Source organism: Panicum virgatum, chromosome 4K (genome assembly GCF_016808335.1).
Source record: "Panicum virgatum strain AP13 chromosome 4K, P.virgatum_v5, whole genome shotgun sequence".
In the NCBI taxonomy this organism is placed as follows: Eukaryota; Viridiplantae; Streptophyta; class Magnoliopsida; order Poales; family Poaceae; genus Panicum; species Panicum virgatum.
In genome coordinates this window covers 40900459-40917568 of record NC_053139.1, presented here as the reverse complement: position 1 = coordinate 40917568, position 17110 = coordinate 40900459, and the positions used below count along the sequence as shown (strand labels likewise).

Below are 17110 nucleotides of genomic sequence, written 5' to 3'. Positions count from 1 at the left end.
TCGCACCCGGCCCAGATTTTCCCTGCATTTGGAAGCCCACCCGCAGGGGCCCCGACCCGACCCCCTTTTTTCCCTGGGGCCGGCGCTCCCCACCTCCCGAGTCCGGGCGCGGCACCCCCGAGCGACTCCGTGTCCGCTCGCGATGAGAGGCGCCGCCACCTCCGGCTCCCGAGTCGATGCGCCGCTGGTCGGGCGCCGCCACCTGCGCCGCCCCGCCCCTCCGCCCTCCCCCGTTCGGGCCGCACCGCCCTCCATCTGCTCCCCGGCATCTCCTCCATCTGCCGTCCAGCTGCCGTCGTCTGCCTCGCCGTCCAGCCGCGCATCGTCACCGCCCCTCGCCAGCCGCCGCGTCATCACCGCCCCTCGTCCAAGTAGGTCCTCCCCCTCCTCCTCCTCCTTCCCTTTGTAATTTCTTTGTCAGTGAGATCTGGCGGATGGTGCTTATGGCCTGTGAAGTAATTTTAGCGATTCTGACTTTATCTTGTTACATTATGGATCATCAATTGACTTGCTTTCGATTATATGTTGTTTATGTTCAAATTATGTGTGGATTAATGAACTAGGGTAACCGGTTTGTTTGACTTGAGTAGTTTATGTACCTAGTATCTCATATCTTGGCCTAGGTAAGCCACTTGTTATCAAGAACCAAAGAGATCCACCGGCCAGTTATGATGCATGGTTGCCAAAAATTATATATGAGAAACAACCATTCATGTCTGCTGCAAGCAGCAAGCTGCCATGCCCAGATATGAGATGAAGGTGGCCTCTAGTGGAAGGAACCACTTATTTTGCAACTGCTCACTACAATTGTACATAGAGATCGATCACCAACATTTGTGGTTCTAGCTGTGTTAGTGAAGCTTAGTTTTTTTTTGGAATGTATTTGGCAGATGTGGTAGCATGCCATTGCTCCTTGTTCAACCAATAATAGGAAGAACTTCGACTATAAGGTTGGTTAGACGAATGGTGTATACCATTTGTACAAAAAGAATGTTTCCCTCTGATTTCACCTGATATGTGTTTAATCCTCTTCCTTTTCCCTGTTTATTTGGCACCGTCCTTCAAATAACTTTGCCAAAAAAAAAGGACTGGTATAAGATATGGACTAGTATTTATGCAGCAATAACTATGGATTCAAATAGTATTTATCTAGCTAGCATGTTTGAACAGATGACAGTTGTTTCTATTTTTATATGCTGTTGTTTCCATATGACAGCTAGCTAGCACTATTTTACTACAATAATAACAACATAGCCTTTTTTTCCTAAGCAAGTTGGGGTAGGCTAGAAATGAAACCCCAAAGAAATAAAGGTCATGGTTCAGGCACATTGATAGCTAGTCTCCAAGCGCTCCTATTCAAAGCTATCTCTTTAGAGATATTCCAATCCTTAAGGTCTCTCTTAACCGACTCATCCCAAGTCAGTTTAGGTCTATCTCTACCCCTCTTTACATTATCGACCCGCTCAAGAACCCCACTACGCACCGGCGCCTCAGGAGGCCTCCGTTGGACATGTCCAAACCATCTCAGCCAATATTGGATAAGTTTCTCCTCAATTGGTGCCACCCCGACCCTATCCCGAATAGCTTCGTTTCGGACTCTATCCCTCCTTGTGTGCCCGCAAAACCACCGCAACATCCGCATCTCTGTTACACTCAGTTGCTGGACATGTCGCCTTTTTTAGGCCAACATTCAGCACCGTATAACATCGCCGGGCGAATTGCCGTCCTATAGAACTTGTCTTTAAGCTTTTGTGGCACCCTTTTGTCACAAAGGATGCCAGAAGATTGACGTCATTTCAACCAGCCAGCTGAAATTCTATACTTAACATCTTCATCAATGTCGCCATCCTTTTGTAGCACCGATCCTAAATACCGAAAAGTATCCTTCTGGGCCACCACTTGCCCATCTAGACTAACGTCTCCCCCCTCATGCCTAGTCGCACTGAAATCACATATCATGTACTCGGTCTTGGTCCTACTAAGTCTAAACCCTTTCGACTCTAGCGTGCGTCTCCACAGCTCTAACTTCCTATTAACCCCTGCCCTACTCTCGTCAACTAGTACCACATCATCAGCAAAGAGCATACACCAAGAGATCTCACCTTGTATATCCCTTGTGACCTCATCCAGCACTAAAGCAAATAAATAAGGGCTCAAAGCTGACCCCTGGTGTAGGCCTATGTTAATAGGAAAGTTAGTGGTGTCGCCATCACATGTCCGGACAAACGTCGTCGCATCCTTGTACATATCCATAGTAGAAAATGGATTCTTGGGAGGATCAAGTTAGAAGATTCATGTTAGATGAGGAAGAAGAGGATGACGAGCTATTTCTAATTATGGTCCCTGCGCTTCAATTGTGCATGTACGACGAGAAGATGCCAGAGCACACCTCATCTCTATTTGGGGCACAAAGGGTAAAAGAAATTTTAGAAGGTCATGAGAGGTGGTGCAAAGTGGAATTTAGGATGGAGTCTCATATTTTTAGAGCAGTAGCACATTTTCTCAGAGTGGAGAATTTATTACGTGATACCCGTGGTGTTAAGATTGAGGAGCAGTTAGGAATGTTTATGTTCATGCTCTCTCATAATGCTAGCACCAAGAGGCTAAAAAAGAAATTCCAACATAGTGGAGAGACAATACATCGGAAAATTACGGAGGTCTTTGATATAATTCCAGCTCTCACTCGTAGATTTGTGAAGCTGCCAAATGTAAACCAGACTCATGTCAAGATTGCTTCTGATCCTCGATATATGCCTTTCTTCCTTGTTAGTAATAGGTATTAAATATTTGCGCTAATCACAACTTCACAACACATGGTTCCAACACTCATTCCTTGGATTTCTTTTCTTTTCTTTAATGCAGAACTGCATTGGTGCTATAGATGGTACTCATGTCCCAATCACCATTTCAGAAGAAAGAGCAGCTCCTTACAGAAATAGGAAGGGAACATTGTCACAAAATGTGATGTGCGTCTGTGACTTTGATCTGAAATTTACTTTCATCTCATGTGGGTGGGAGGGATCAGCATATGATGCGGGAGTCCTTCGATCTGCTCGTAGTAAGGGCTTTGACGTGCCAGTGGGGAAGTTTTACCTTGTAGATGGTGGATACGCAAACACACCCTCATTCATTGCTCCTTACCGAGGTGTTAGATACCACCTTAGCGAGTTTAGGAGGCATAGATCATATGCAAACTATAAGGAACTGTTTAACACTGGCATGCTCAACTCCGTAATCATATTGAAAGAGCTTTTGTTGTGCTGAAAAAACGGTTTCAAATTCTCAAAGTGGGGACCTTCCATCCAATTGATAATCAAATTAAAATTCCAGCAATAGTGGCGGTCTTTCACAATATCATTAGAAGGCATCATGGCGATGAAGGGTGGTTGGATCACCAACCAAATAATATAAACCCAGAGGACTTTGTTGACCTGCTAAAGGGGGATGATGACTACCCAAATGAAGTGGAATCAAATGATGGAAACACCCTACGAGACCAAATTGCTCTTCAAATGTGGGCTCATTACAATAATTAGTTGATGCTTATGTGTGGTTATTGTAATGTACTCTAAGTTTTACTCTATGGCATGTAATACATACAAATGTGGGCTCAGTACAATAATTAGTTGATGCTTATGTGTGATTATTGTAATGTACTCTTAAGTTTTACTCTATGGCATGTAATATATACTTTATGTAATGTAATCTGGGTGTCTTAATTGCTCCATTTTCTATGGCTAAAACATTTCCTAATGATTTATATTTCTAACGCTAATATATCATTTATTTCTAATAGCCATGTCAACAGAAAGTTCAAGGGCTACATGGAGCTACACTTATGAGAAAGGACTTGTGGAAACATTGCAGGCGCTTGTCAACATCCCCATGCTGAGGGGACAGAATGGTTGGACAGCGGAAGGTTGGAGAAGTATTACCAACAAATTCAATGAAAGGTTTCCTGGTGCACAATTCACAAAGCAACAAGTACAAGAAAAGGAGAAATAACTAAAGGGGAACTATAAGATAATACGGGAAGCTAGAAAAAGTGGTGTCGGCTGGATTGACACTTTGGGTATGATCAACGCCAAACCACAAATTTGGGAGAAATTGATAAATGTAAGTACTAATCAATAAGTTTTGTTTATTTAGTTTGGAATCTTGAGGTGTCTATTCTGATTCCTAACTACTAATCATATATGTTTTGTTGTGTTCAAATAGGATAATACTAAAGTTGGCAAGTTTCGCAAGAATGTTTTTCCTTTATTTAACAGCTTGGAAGCATTGTATGACGGTAATACTTTTATCTAGGTATCAGTTAAGTAATTCACTTGTGTTTTTTCACTTGTTTAATAATTCACTTGTACAATAGGAAGTATTGCCACAAGAGATTTAAATTTTACATCCACCCAGTCTGCTCCTCAAAGAACAGAGCACCGAGTTGAGCCTACACCTCAGATAACTAAGCAGCGAGTTGAACCTGCACCTCAGAGAAGTATGTCAGAGCAAAGCACCCATAACACAGTACCTAGTAGAAATCCATTCAATTCTGGTCATCCATTCAATTCTGGTCTTGATGGCATAGAGAGCACTGAAGTTCAACCTGCTGCAACAAATAAAACTTCAGAGGATGTGGAAGGTTTCAGTGGCAAGAAACGTAAGCAAAGTCAAATGGCTGCAAGACTTGGAGACTACATTGATTTCAGGAAAGGGCAGATTGAAAAAACTATGAAGGAGCTCAATGAGAAGAAGAAACGTGAAGAGGACTATTCTGTTCAGAATTGTATTGACATTGTGGATGCCATAGAAGAACTAACTGATGAGCAGAAGGCAGATTGTAATGAGTTATTCTAATCTGAAATGAACAGACAAATCTTTGTGGGCACAAAAAATCCAAAGGTTAGGCTTATTTGGTTGAAGAAGAAAATTTCTCAGGTATATCTAACGTGCTGATCATTAGCTCTGCTTATTTGGAAAATGTATTCTTGTTTACTTTGACTGAAACTGTAGAATTATTGTTTTTGTTTGTTCAGGGTAGAAGACCTAGCTTTTGCAATGGTGGTGGCAGTGCTTTTGGTGCTGGGGCATCTTTCTTGGAGTGATAATTCAGTTAGCCAGCACATTGATTTGATGGTATGGTGCTGCAGAATTAGCCCTTGCTCTACTTGATTCAGTTCTAGCTTATATTGCCTGAGATAAATTGTTAGCTTTTAAGTTCAAGATTTAGCACCAATACCTTCTGTAGTTCATTGCCAAAGAGTATTTATAGATGTTTGTGGAGCCAAGCGAAGGAGCTTTCTTGTTTTCAAATAATTCAGTTCTAGCTTATATTGCTTGAGATAAATTGATAGCTTTTAAGTTCAAGATTTAGCACCAGTACCTTCTGTAGTGATAGCACTTGTACCTTCTGTAGTGATAGCACTTGTACCGGCTCTTTGTTTTGATATCAAGTTGTCAAAATATATATGCACTTTGTCCCAAATGATGAATGTAGTTCAGTTCGTAAAACTACTGGAAGTAGGAGATCAGATCTTAGTAAAGAGGACGGATCTTTGAAGTAGGTTCTAGCTCGCTCCATTCTGATCCGTCCGCTGATCCGTCCCCGAACATCGCCGATGGCGACTCTGTCGCGCACGAAGTGTAGGTCGATCTCCACGTGCTTCGTCCGCTGATGCTGGACGGGGTTAGTGGAGAGATACACGTCGCTGACGTTGTTGCAGTAGACGAGCGTACTCTTGGCGAGCGGGCTGTGGAGCTCCGCCAAGAGCTGTCGTAGCCAGGACGCCTCCGCCACGCTGTTAGCGACAGCCCGGTACTCCGCCTCGGCACTAGAGCGGGAGACAACCGGCTGCCGCTTGGACGACCAGGAGACCAGGTTGCCGCCCAGGAAGACGGCGTAGCCGGAGGTGGAGCGACGAGTGTCCGTGCAGCCAGCCCAGTCAGCGTCGGTGTAGACCACCAGCTCAGCAGAAGACGAGCGGTGAAGTACCAGGCCGAGGTCCACAGTGCCACGGACGTACCGGAGGAGACGCTTCAGCGCAGCAAGGTGTGACTCCCGGGGATCATGCATGTGGAGACAGACCTGCTGAACAGCGTAGATGAGGTCCGGCCTGGTGAAGGTGAGGTACTGCAAAGCGCCGGCCAGACTCTGAAGCAACTGCTGACTGGAAGCTGTGAGCACAATGTCATCGACATATAGCAGCATATATGCCGTCTCATTCCCACGACGGTAGATGAAGAGAGACGTGTCAGACTTGGCCTCGGTGAACCCCAGTGTCAACAAGAACGTGGCGAACCGAGAGTACCAAGCCCGTGGAGCCTGCTTCAGTCCATAGAGAGACTTGTTGAGCCGGCAGACCATATCCGGACGACTCGAGTCCACAAATCCCGCAGGCTGAGAGCAGTAAACAGTCTCTGACAAGGTGCCGTGAAGAAATGCATTCTTCACGTCCAGCTGGTGCACAGGCCAAGTGCGCGAGAGGACCGTGCGCACCATAGTGGACTTCACGACCAGGCTGAAAGTCTCATCATAGTCCACACTAGGCCGCTGAGTGAACCCCCGGAGAACCCAGCGAGCCTTGTAGTGCTCCAGTGTGCCGTCAGCCCGACGCTTATGCGTCCAGATCCACTTGCCAGTCACCACATTGCAACCAGACGGACGCGGCACGAGGTCCCACGTCTGGTTGGCAAGAAGAGCCGCGTACTCCTCTTCCATCGCGCGACGCCAGTGAGGATCCGCCAAGGCGTCGCGGACAGAGGAGGGTACCGGAGAGACCCGCGGCTCTCCCTCGGTGGCGGAGAGAGTCGCGGCCTGGGACGCCATCCGCCGAGTCACCATGGGATGGATATGCCGAGGATCCCGATGGATGACCGGCGGGTGGTACACCTCCGGCTCTGCTTGAGAGGGAGCCGGAGGAGGCGGCGGCAGCGACGGCTCCGGTGTCGGCGTCGCAGGAGCCTCCGGAGCAGGAGGCGGCGCCGGTGTCGACGCGGAACGACGCCGGTACACCTGCACCGGCTCAGCGTAAAGCTGCGGCGCCGAGTTCGGCGTCGAACGACGCCGGTACACCTGCACCGGCTGAGCGTACCGCTCAGGTGCAGGGGAAGGCACCGGGGCCGCGCGTGGCACAGCAGAGGACACCGGGTCCGTGCGCGGCACGACCGGAGGTCCGGGGGCCGCGCGTGGCGCGACCGCGGGCACCGGGGCCGCGCGTGGCGCGACCGCGGGCACCGGGGCCGCGCTTGGCGCAGCAGGGATCACCGGAAGCGGTGCCGATGCGCCGGGAAAACCTGCAGGAAAAGGACAGACAGGTAACGGTGGCTGAACCACCGGGTCAGTCGGAAACAGAGACGCCAGCTCGGGATCAGAAGAAGGTATGGAGGAGGTGGAGTAGGGGAAATCCGACTCGTCGAAGACGACATGTCGGGAGATCAGAACGCGGCGAGAGGTGAGGTCAAAGCATCGGTACCCCTTGTGGTCAGGGGAGTACCCGAGGAACACACAACGAGTCGAGCGGGGCGCCAGCTTGTGAGAAGCGGTGGCGGAGGTGTTAGGGTAACACGCACACCCGAAGACCCGAAGGTGGTCGTAGCGAGGAGGGGTACCGAAAAGAGTGTGGTGTGGGAGCAGGAGAAGCAGTGAACGGAAGGCGGTTGAGCAGGTAGGTGGCGGTGTGGAGGCTCTCAGCCCAGAAGCGCGGGGGGGGGGGGGGAGAAGCCTGGATCAGAAGGGTGCGCACGACGTCGTTCGTCGTGCGAATCATCCGCTCAGCCTTGCCGTTCTGAGGAGAGGTATACGGACAAGACATACGCAGCTGAACACCCCGAGACAGGAAGAAAGTCCGGGAGGTGGAGTTATTGAACTCCCGCCCGTTGTCACACTGGACGGCCTTAACGGTGAGGCCGAACTGAGTGGACACCCAGGCAAAGAAGTGGAGGAGGGTGGGGAAGGTCTCAGACTTGGCGCGCAAAGGGAAAGTCCAAGAGTACAGGAGATGTCCACAGGTCACAGTGAATGAGATAAAAAAACACGCTCAGCATGCGAAGAAGAAAAAGAAAACGGAAGTCTAACATGACGACCTAACTGGCACGCATGACAGAGGTGCTCAGCAGGAGCCCTAGTACATGGAACATCGGTACTACGGCGGAGCTGAGCCAAAATGTCGTGGCCGGGGTGACCAAGCCGGCGGTGCCACGTGGTGGAAGAAGGCGTCACGGCAAAAGTAGAAGACGAAGAAGCCGAAGGCGAGGCAGCGGAAGCAGGAAGCCGAAGAGTGTAAAGGGGCCCCAGACTGTCACCTCGGAGGAGCGGACGCCGGGAAGCCGAATCCTTCACAGTAAGACCAGAGGAGTCAAATTCGATAAAACATGAGTTGTCAGCAGTAAACTGGCGAATAGAAAGAAGGTTGTGAACCATTTGAGGAGCAACAAGAACATTAGGAAGACGAGGAGCAGAACCCACAGCGGTGACAGGAAGGCAAGATCCATCACCAACCATGATAGAAGAAGGACAAGAGGAGTGTGGGGGTCAGACAGAAGAGAGGATACCAGCATCGGGAGTGGTGTGGAACGAAGCACCCGAGTCGGCGATCCACTCGGTGCTCGTCGGCGGCGTCAGTCCCATGGTGCTGAAGGACTGCGCCAGAGCGGCCTGGTCCCACCCCCCAGGCCAGGTCGGCTGTTGGCTGGGCTGAGCGGGCGGGGTCCAGGACGGCGCGAAGAGTGGAGCAGCGCCAGTGAACATGGCCGCCGGCTGGAGCTGAGGACGAGGCCCCCCTCCCGGACCCTGGAACGGCCACATCGAGATGCGCCCTGACCATGGGTTGTTGAAGGATGGCCAGGGCGTACCTCCAGCGGTAGGGGCAGGAGCGGGAGCCGGAGCCGGTATCGGCGCGCCCCGACGGCCCCCACCGGTACCGGTGCTCCCAGAAGCAGGGCCACCAGTGCCGCCACCACCACCCCGTCGCCGGCGACGTCCACGGCCCCCCCCTCCTCCGGTCTGCCTGGCGGGGGCAGCGGAGGAGGCCGGTGGAGTAGCAACGAGCGCGGCGGGGGTGGGCGAGGACGATCCGGGTGCGAGACCCCTGGTGATCTCGAGGGCGAGGTCGTCCCGGACCTGCAGGAAGGTGGGGAAGGGCCTCTGGCGGGCGATCCAGCCCTTCAGGTGGTCGTAGGTGCTGCTCAGTCCCCGTAGGACATTGAGCACCAAGACCCGATCGGACACTGGATCCCCGAGGTCGTGAAGAGCATCGGCCATGCTCTTCATCCACCGGCAGTACTCACCGACGGAGAGGTCCCCCTGCACGAAGGTGCGAAAGGTGGCGTCGAGCTGGAGGGCGTGGTACTCGGCGTTGCCGAGGAACTACCCCTCGAGCGCCACCCAGGCCTGCCGTGCGGTGCCGCCGTGTGTCCTGACGAGGTCCTGAAGATCCAGGGAGATGGTCCCGAAGATCCAGGACAGGGCGACGGCGAGTCGACGAGGACGTGGTCATCAAGGGCGTAGTGGCGGAGGGTGAGGAGGACCTGGTCCCGCCAGCGGCCGTAGGAGGAGGACGCGGGGTCGAGGAGGACGGAGACCAGAGCCCTGATGTTCTGGACGCCGGCCGCCTGGAGGTGGAGCTGGGCGACCATGGGGTCAGTCGGGTCGTACCGAGCTCCAGATCCAGCGTGCGGGGCCTGGTGGGAGGAGGAGGTGCCGTGCTCGGGGTCGACGGACTGGATGGAGGAGACGCGGAGGAAGCGCTCCGCCTCGGCGACCCGGAGGGCGAGGGCGTCGGCCGTGGCGCGCTCGCGCTCCCAGGCGAGGGCAGCCACGCGGACCCGCTCCTGGGCCGCTGAAGCTTCCGACTTGGCGGCGAGGAGTGCCGCAGCGAGAGCGGCGTCGGCCTGCTGACCACGGAAGGCGGTGGCGGAGAGCGGCGCATCCATGGGAGGCATCCCGAGCTCGGGCCACGTGGGACCGGCGGCGGCCGTGGCTGCTGCGGGCTGCTTGCCGGCAGCAATCGCAGCTCGGTGGGCGGTGACGGCGGCAACAGCGGTGACGGCGTCGTCCAGAGCAGCGTCAGAAGGCCCACCCGCGCACACGCCCCCGCCAGGAACGTCCTGGGCGGCGGTGGTCTGGGCGGCTGCGGCAGCCGCAGGCAGTGCCTGTGCGACGTCCACGGCCCCCTGTGCGGCGGCGGCGGCCCACCCCGCGGCTGCGGCGGCGCCAGGACCCGCCGGGGCAGCCAGGGCGGCAGCCCCAGGGCGGATCTGAGTGGGAGGGCCCGCGCTGGCGGCCACAGTGCCGCCCGCGGCTGCGCCTGCGCCGGGAGTACACGCGCCGGTGGCAGCAGCCATCGCGACGGTGGCGTAGGGCGGCCGCGGGCCTCCCCGAGCCCCGTGCGCGGCAGAAGCATGGGAGGACAGGGGCCAGGCGGCGGCGGCACCCAGCGCGCCCGGTGCAGGCCCCCCTGCGCCCGGAGCAGAGGGGGAGCGAGGGAGAGGAGGGAAGGAGGAGAGGGGAAGGGAGGGGGCCGGCGGCGCCGGGTGCTGCGAGCTGGGAGTTGGGAGGGAGCAGAGGAAGGGAAACCCTAACCTAGACTAATGATACCATAATGACGGGAATAATTCCTCTATTCTTCCAACCCTAGATGAGTGGGTATATATAGAACCTATACATTGGCCTCTAAATGGGCCTCTATACACATGGGCTCAATATACTCCAACAAAGACACCCATATTACATTACATAAAGTATATATTACATGCCATAGAGTAAAACTTAAGAGTACATTACAATAATCACACATAAGCATCAACTAATTATTGTACTGAGCCCACATTTGTATATTACATGCCATAGAGTAAAACTTAGAGTACATTACAATAACCACACATAAGCATCAACTAATTATTGTAATGAGCCCACATTTGAAGAGCAATTTGGTCTCGTAGGGTGTTTCCATCATTTGATTCCACTTCATTTGGGTAGTCATCATCCCCCTCTGGCAGGTTAACAAAATCCTCTGGGTTTATATTATTTGGTTGGTGATCCAACCACCCTTCATCGCCATGATGCCCTCTAATGATATTGTGAAAGACCGCCGCTATTGCTGGAATTTTAATTTGATTATCAATTGGATGGAAGGTCCCCACTTTGAGAATTCGAAACCGTTTTTTCAGCACACCAAAAGCTCTTTCAATATGATTACGGAGTTGAGCATGACGGTGGTTAAACAGTTCCTTATAGTTTGCATATGATCTATGCCTCCTAAACTCGCTAAGGTGGTATCTAACACCTCGGTAAGGAGCAATGAATGAGGGTGTGTTTGCGTATCCACCATCTACAAGGTAAAACTTCCCCACTGGCACGTCAAAGCCCTTACTACGAGCAGATCGAAGGACTCCCGCATCATATGCTGATCCCTCCCACCCACATGAGATGAAAGTAAATTTCAGATCAAAGTCACAGACGCACATCACATTTTGTGACAATGTTCCCTTCCTATTTCTGTAAGGAGCTGCTCTTTCTTCTGAAATGGTGATTGGGGCATGAGTACCATCTATAGCACCAATGCAGTTCTGCATTAAAGAAAAGAAAAGAAATCCAAGGAATGAGTGTTGGAACCATGTGTTGTGAAGTTGTGATTAGCGCAAATATTTAATACCTATTACTAACAAGGAAGAAAGGCATATATCGAGGATCAAAAGCAATCTTGACATGAGTCTGGTTTACATTTGGCAGCTTCACAAATCTACGAGTGAGAGCTGGAATTATATCAAAGACCTCCGTAATTTTCCGATGTATTGTCTCTCTACTATGTTGGAATTTCTTTCTTAGCCTCTCGGTGCTAGCATTATGAGAGAGCATGAAGATAAACATTCCTAACTGCTCCTCAATCTTAACACCACGGGTATCACATAATAAATTCTCCACTCTGAGAAAATGTGCTACTGCTCTAAAAATATGAGACTCCATCCTAAATTCCACTTTGCACCACCTCTCATGACCTTCTAAAATTTCTTTTACCCTTTGTGCCCCAGATAGAGATGAGGTGTGCTCTGGCATCTTCTCGTCGTACATGCACAATTGAAGCGCAGGGACCATAACTAGAAATAGCTCGTCATCCTCTTCTTCCTCATCTAACATGAATCTTCTAACTTGATCCTCCCAAGAATCCATTTTCTACTATAGATATAATATTATTTATTAGTAAAATAGTGCTAGCTAGCTGTCATATGGAAACAACAGCATATAAAAATAGAAACAACTGTCATCTGTTCAAACATGCTAGCTAGATAAATACTATTTGAATCCATAGTTATTTCTGCATAAATACTAGACCATATATTATACCAGTCCTTTTTTTTGGCAAAGTTATTTGAAGGACAGTGCCAAATAAATAGGGAAAAGGAAGAGGATTAAACACATATCAGGTGAAATCAGAGGGAAACATTCTTTTTGTACAAATGGTATACACCATTCGTATAACCAACCTTATAGTCGAAGTTCTTCCTATTATTGGTTGAACAAGGAGCAACGGCATGCTACCACATCTGCCAAATACATTCCAAAAAAAACTAAGCTTCACTAACACAGCTAGAACCACAAATGTTGGTGATCGATCTCTATGTACAATTGTAGTGAGCAGTTGCAAAATAAGTGGTTCCTTCCACTAGAGGCCACCTTCATCTCATATCTGGGCATGGCAGCTTGCAGTAGACATGAATGGTTGTTTCTCATATATAATTTTTGGCAACCATGCATCATAACTGGCCAGTGGATCTCTTTGGTTCTAGATAACAAGTGGCTTACCTAAGCCAAGATATGAGATACTAGGTACATAAACTACTCAAGTCAAACAAACCAGTTACCATAGTTCATTAATCCACACATAATTTGAACACAAACAACATATAATCGAAAGCAAGTCAATGGAGGATCAATGTTTTAAATAGCGGGCTAAGCCATTTAGCTATCTATGTCCAAAAATAAGTAAGGATCCATAATGTAACAAGATAAAGTCAGAATCGCTGAAATTACTTCACAGGCCATAAGCACCATCCGCCAGATCTCACTGACAAAGAAATTACAAAGGGAAGGAGGAGGAGGAGGACCTACTACTTGGACGAGGGGCGGTGATGACGCGACGGCTGGCGAGGGGCGGTGACGACATGCATCTGGACGGCGAGGCAGACGACGGCAGCTGGACGACAGATGGAGGAGATCCTGGGGAGGAGATGGAGGGCGGCGCAATCCGGACGGGGGAGGGCGGAGGGGCGGGGCGGCACAGGAGGTGTAGGCGCAGTGGCGGCGCCCGACCAGCGGCGCATCGACTCGGGTGTCGGAGGTGGCGGCGCCTCTCATCGCGAGCGGACGCGGAATCGCTCGGGGGTGCCGCGCCCGGACTCGGGTGGTGGGGAGCGCCGGCCCCAGGGAAAACAGGGGGTCGGGTCGGGCTCCCCCCGCGGGTGGGCTTCCAAATGCAGGGAAAATCTGGGCCGGGTGCGAATTCCGCGTGGGCCGCCAGCCCGGGGAAAAGGCCGGGAATGTGGGCTTCCAAACTAGCCCTTAGGCCCAGTTTGGAAGTCCAGTTCCCCGTCGTTTCCCCGGGCCGGCAGCCCACGCGGAATTCTTCCCGCAGAGTCCAGCATGCGCCTTTGGAAGCCCGCTGCGTGGGGGTTTCTGGCCCAGGTGAGCCCAATAACCCCGTGGAATCGCGCCCGACCTCCCCACACCGGGGAGAAGTCCCCGTCCCTCGTCTCGCTTCGCGGAGTCGCGAGGTCGATCGGCAGAGCGCCGCCGCCGCCTGCCGATCTCCTCCGACGATCTCGCGACGGCCGTTCTCCTCCGCTGGTGTCCCTGCAGCCACTTCATCCTTCGTATCAGGTGATTCCCCCTCCCCATCCCCATTAATCTCCCTGCCCCCGCTAGGGTTTCTCCTCTCCTCTCCTCTCATCTTTTTCTTATAGATCCTACTGAAGAAGTCTTGCGATCAGGAGCAGAGCACTGGTGAGCGGGAGATCTGACACAGGCACTCCTCTTCCTCTCCCTGGCCATTCCTAGGTCGACCTCGGGTTCCAGGTAAATCTCAATCAAACTCTGATGTACCGTGGCTCCAAATCCATGTCTGTACTCCCAAACTAGCCCTTAATTGAGACGTGAGATGTGTGGTTGCCCGTAGCGGTAGGCTATCGTTGCTGCCAGTCGTCTCTGAATTTTTTTTGTTAAACCGGTAGGTTGAGTGCTGGTTCCAATACTAGTTCATTCAGGTACCATCATTCAATTGTTTCAGAATTTGATTGGCTTGAGAAAAAGAAAAGCTTACAAATCGTAAAGCACATGTTCGGTGACCAGGGGAAATACTACGCAAGTAGTACTAATAACTTTTATGTTGCAGTAATTGAATTCTCATGTATTGTGTACTACTGTTCAGAATGCATTGAGTAGCTTTGGGTACTGAAAGCTTGATTTAACTTTTGATGGTTCACAATTCGTATCTGTTGGATGTAGCCCTGTGTTTAGTACTCAGTGTCAGTCTTTTTGTTTCAGTTAGCAGAGTCTGATAGTTAGCAGTCTGTCTCCATCGAATCCATCCATGTGAGTACACTACACACTTATTCAGCAAGCTAAGTCAGGCCGAATAGGAATAACAGACGACCCTCCTGCTCAAGGAAGCCACCAAGATCATAATTTTTTGCTGCTTGTCATATGCAGACTTTGGCTCTTATAAGTTCCCAGGACAGTTTTTCTGAAAGTAAGTCATAATTATAGTTCCCATATAAACTATATTTGCATCGATGAGCTACTAGTTTTAAGTACTGCTTGTAGGCTATGAACCCTTTCCTGATCGTCTGCACATGCTATTATTTATACCATTTAAGTTTGGATCTGGTGCAAAATATTAGATATAGTAGTGATGGACTTGGCTGCCAATCTTTGAACCTGGTTGTTTATCTGCAGTATTGTTCTGTTTTTTTAGGCATTACGTACCATGTTAGTAAATATTTTACTAAGTAATATTATCTATATACTAGATCATGGACTCTTGGGATGAGGAAGTTAGGAGATTCATGTTAGAGGAAGAAGAAGAGGATCATGAATTATTTTTTGTCCTGGTCCCCGCACTTCAATTGGGCATGTATGATGAGAAAGAGCCAGAGCACACCTCGGTTTTGACCGGTCCAAAATATGTCAAAGAAGTCTTAGAAGGTCATGAGAGGTGGTGTAAAGTGGACTTGCACTTGAAATTAGACTGCTAATATGCTTTTTTAGAGTAGAACTGAATGAGCAGTGAGCAGGCATGGACTAAATGTTCTAGGAGAGATTGGCTTGTTAGTCTTTATTTTCTAGTACTAGGATGAATAAGCATATTAGCAGGTACTGTGCACATGCTCCATGATGTCTTGTATATTCTATCCTTGCTGATCTCCAAGATCATCTCCATTAACAAACCATCATTCTAATTTCTTTTTGTATTTAACAATTAACTTGAGCTGCTTGTAGCTTGTCAAGCATGTCTGAGCTGACAGTCAAATCAAACGCTCCCTGTCTGTTTATCAGAAAACTGTCTGGTTAATTAACCTGAATGACATATCTGATTGTGTCCCAAGATAACACTTATTTGTGCCATGGATCTCACTAGGATGTTGAAATTTGTTGCACTTTCAGATGATGGTGCTAGTATGAAAAGTAGCGCTATTTATGTTGAAACTTGAAAGTAGTATATCAGGGCCCCTCCTGAAACTAATGTCTATGTCTGAACTGTTGTATTGCTCTGTTTTTCTTCCTAAGGAACTGTTTGCTTTCTGTTTTCACAAAACGGGAAGTAACGTGATTTGACCTCACTGGTGAGAAACTTATTCCGAATACATTTCTCAACTTCAATTGGTTAAATCATTACTTTGTTTCATTAGTTAATCCATTCATGACTGATTGGCCGTGCATGAGTATATATCCTGCTGGCTTCTACTATTGTAATGCAATTTGTCTTAACAATGCACTGCAAATGTTCCTTTACTTTTCAGGGACCTGGCTGCGGAGAGATCTCAGATGAAATGGTTACACCGTGTTTTCAGCTGGCAGGAGGCCTTGTAGGATCTGAATTTTTGTATAGGTGCAGTTTGGCAGCAATGCAGTATTGGTTTGGCATAAATGCAGTATTTTCAAGGCCTGTGTGCTTGCAAGATACGAAGTTTTTGTTTGATGACCAAATGTGCTTGTTTGCCTTACCTAATGGAGATGGATATGTGATCCAGGAATTTGCTGCTAGACAAGTCTTTATTTATCTGCAACAATGTACTAGAGTATTAGTCTGTAGTATTGTTGCGGATTTCCATGTGCTCTCAATATTTTGATATTTTTTTTTTAAAAAAAGAGCATATGGTGGTGGAGTTGCCCCCCACAGGATTGCCCCGCCGCCAGCGTCAGGATTCTCTTCCAAACAGCAACCGGGAGGGGGTGCCGCGCTGCCCTGCCGGTCAGGGGAATTTCCAAGTCCAAATTAAATCCCCGTGGGTTAATATTTCCCGGGGTTAGTCACCCACGATCTGCCAAAAGCCCTTAGAAATTAAAATGGGGGTGATTTTAATCCCCACGGGGACCTTAACGGCTAAATTTGGTCCCGGTCCGGCGGAGCGGGGGAGAGAACGTTCTCTGGGTCCCTGGCCCCGATCCCTGTTGGGGCACCCGAGTACGTATTTTAGCGTTTTTTTATTTTTATATTTTTCAAAATTATTTTTTACAGAAATATATTTTCGGTTTCATAATTTACAGATTTATATCCCTACCGTCCGGCTGCGGGGCGGCCGGCCCCCTGCCGCTCTTCTGCCGGGCGGTAGGGACCTTAATGTAAATAAAATTTATTTTTAATCGCATTTTGGCCCCTGAGTACCCGCCGCCCGGTGGCGGGGCGGTAGGCCGCAGGCCCCTCCCGCAGGTTAAATCTTGCCCGTCAGTGCGGCAGTGCGGCATTAGATGTGGTTTTAAATATTTTGGATAGAAATAAAAATCATTAGAAAAGTAGATGAATATGAAAAGTATAACTTAGCAATTCATACACATATGCAACTGAGAACGAAATATGTGATGCATGAGAACGAAATAAGTATAACATGACGACATGTTCATAAC

General features: G+C 49.7%; 2 protein-coding genes and 1 pseudogene across 2 annotated transcripts; 2 read left to right on the top strand and 1 right to left on the bottom strand.

Moving 5' to 3' along the window:
* Positions 1-117: 117 nt before the first annotated feature.
* LOC120704064 lies at positions 118-16314 on the top strand (annotated as a pseudogene).
* On the top strand, positions 2262-3727 carry LOC120704067. The gene has a single exon (XM_039988317.1). It carries the CDS (start codon positions 2262-2264, stop codon positions 2781-2783), a length of 522 nt encoding a protein of 173 aa, XP_039844251.1. The 3' UTR covers positions 2784-3727.
* Positions 11564-12913, bottom strand: LOC120704065. The gene has a single exon (XM_039988316.1). It carries the CDS (start codon positions 12158-12160, stop codon positions 11639-11641), a length of 522 nt encoding a protein of 173 aa, XP_039844250.1. The 5' UTR covers positions 12161-12913; the 3' UTR covers positions 11564-11638.
* Positions 16315-17110: the final 796 nt, after the last annotated feature.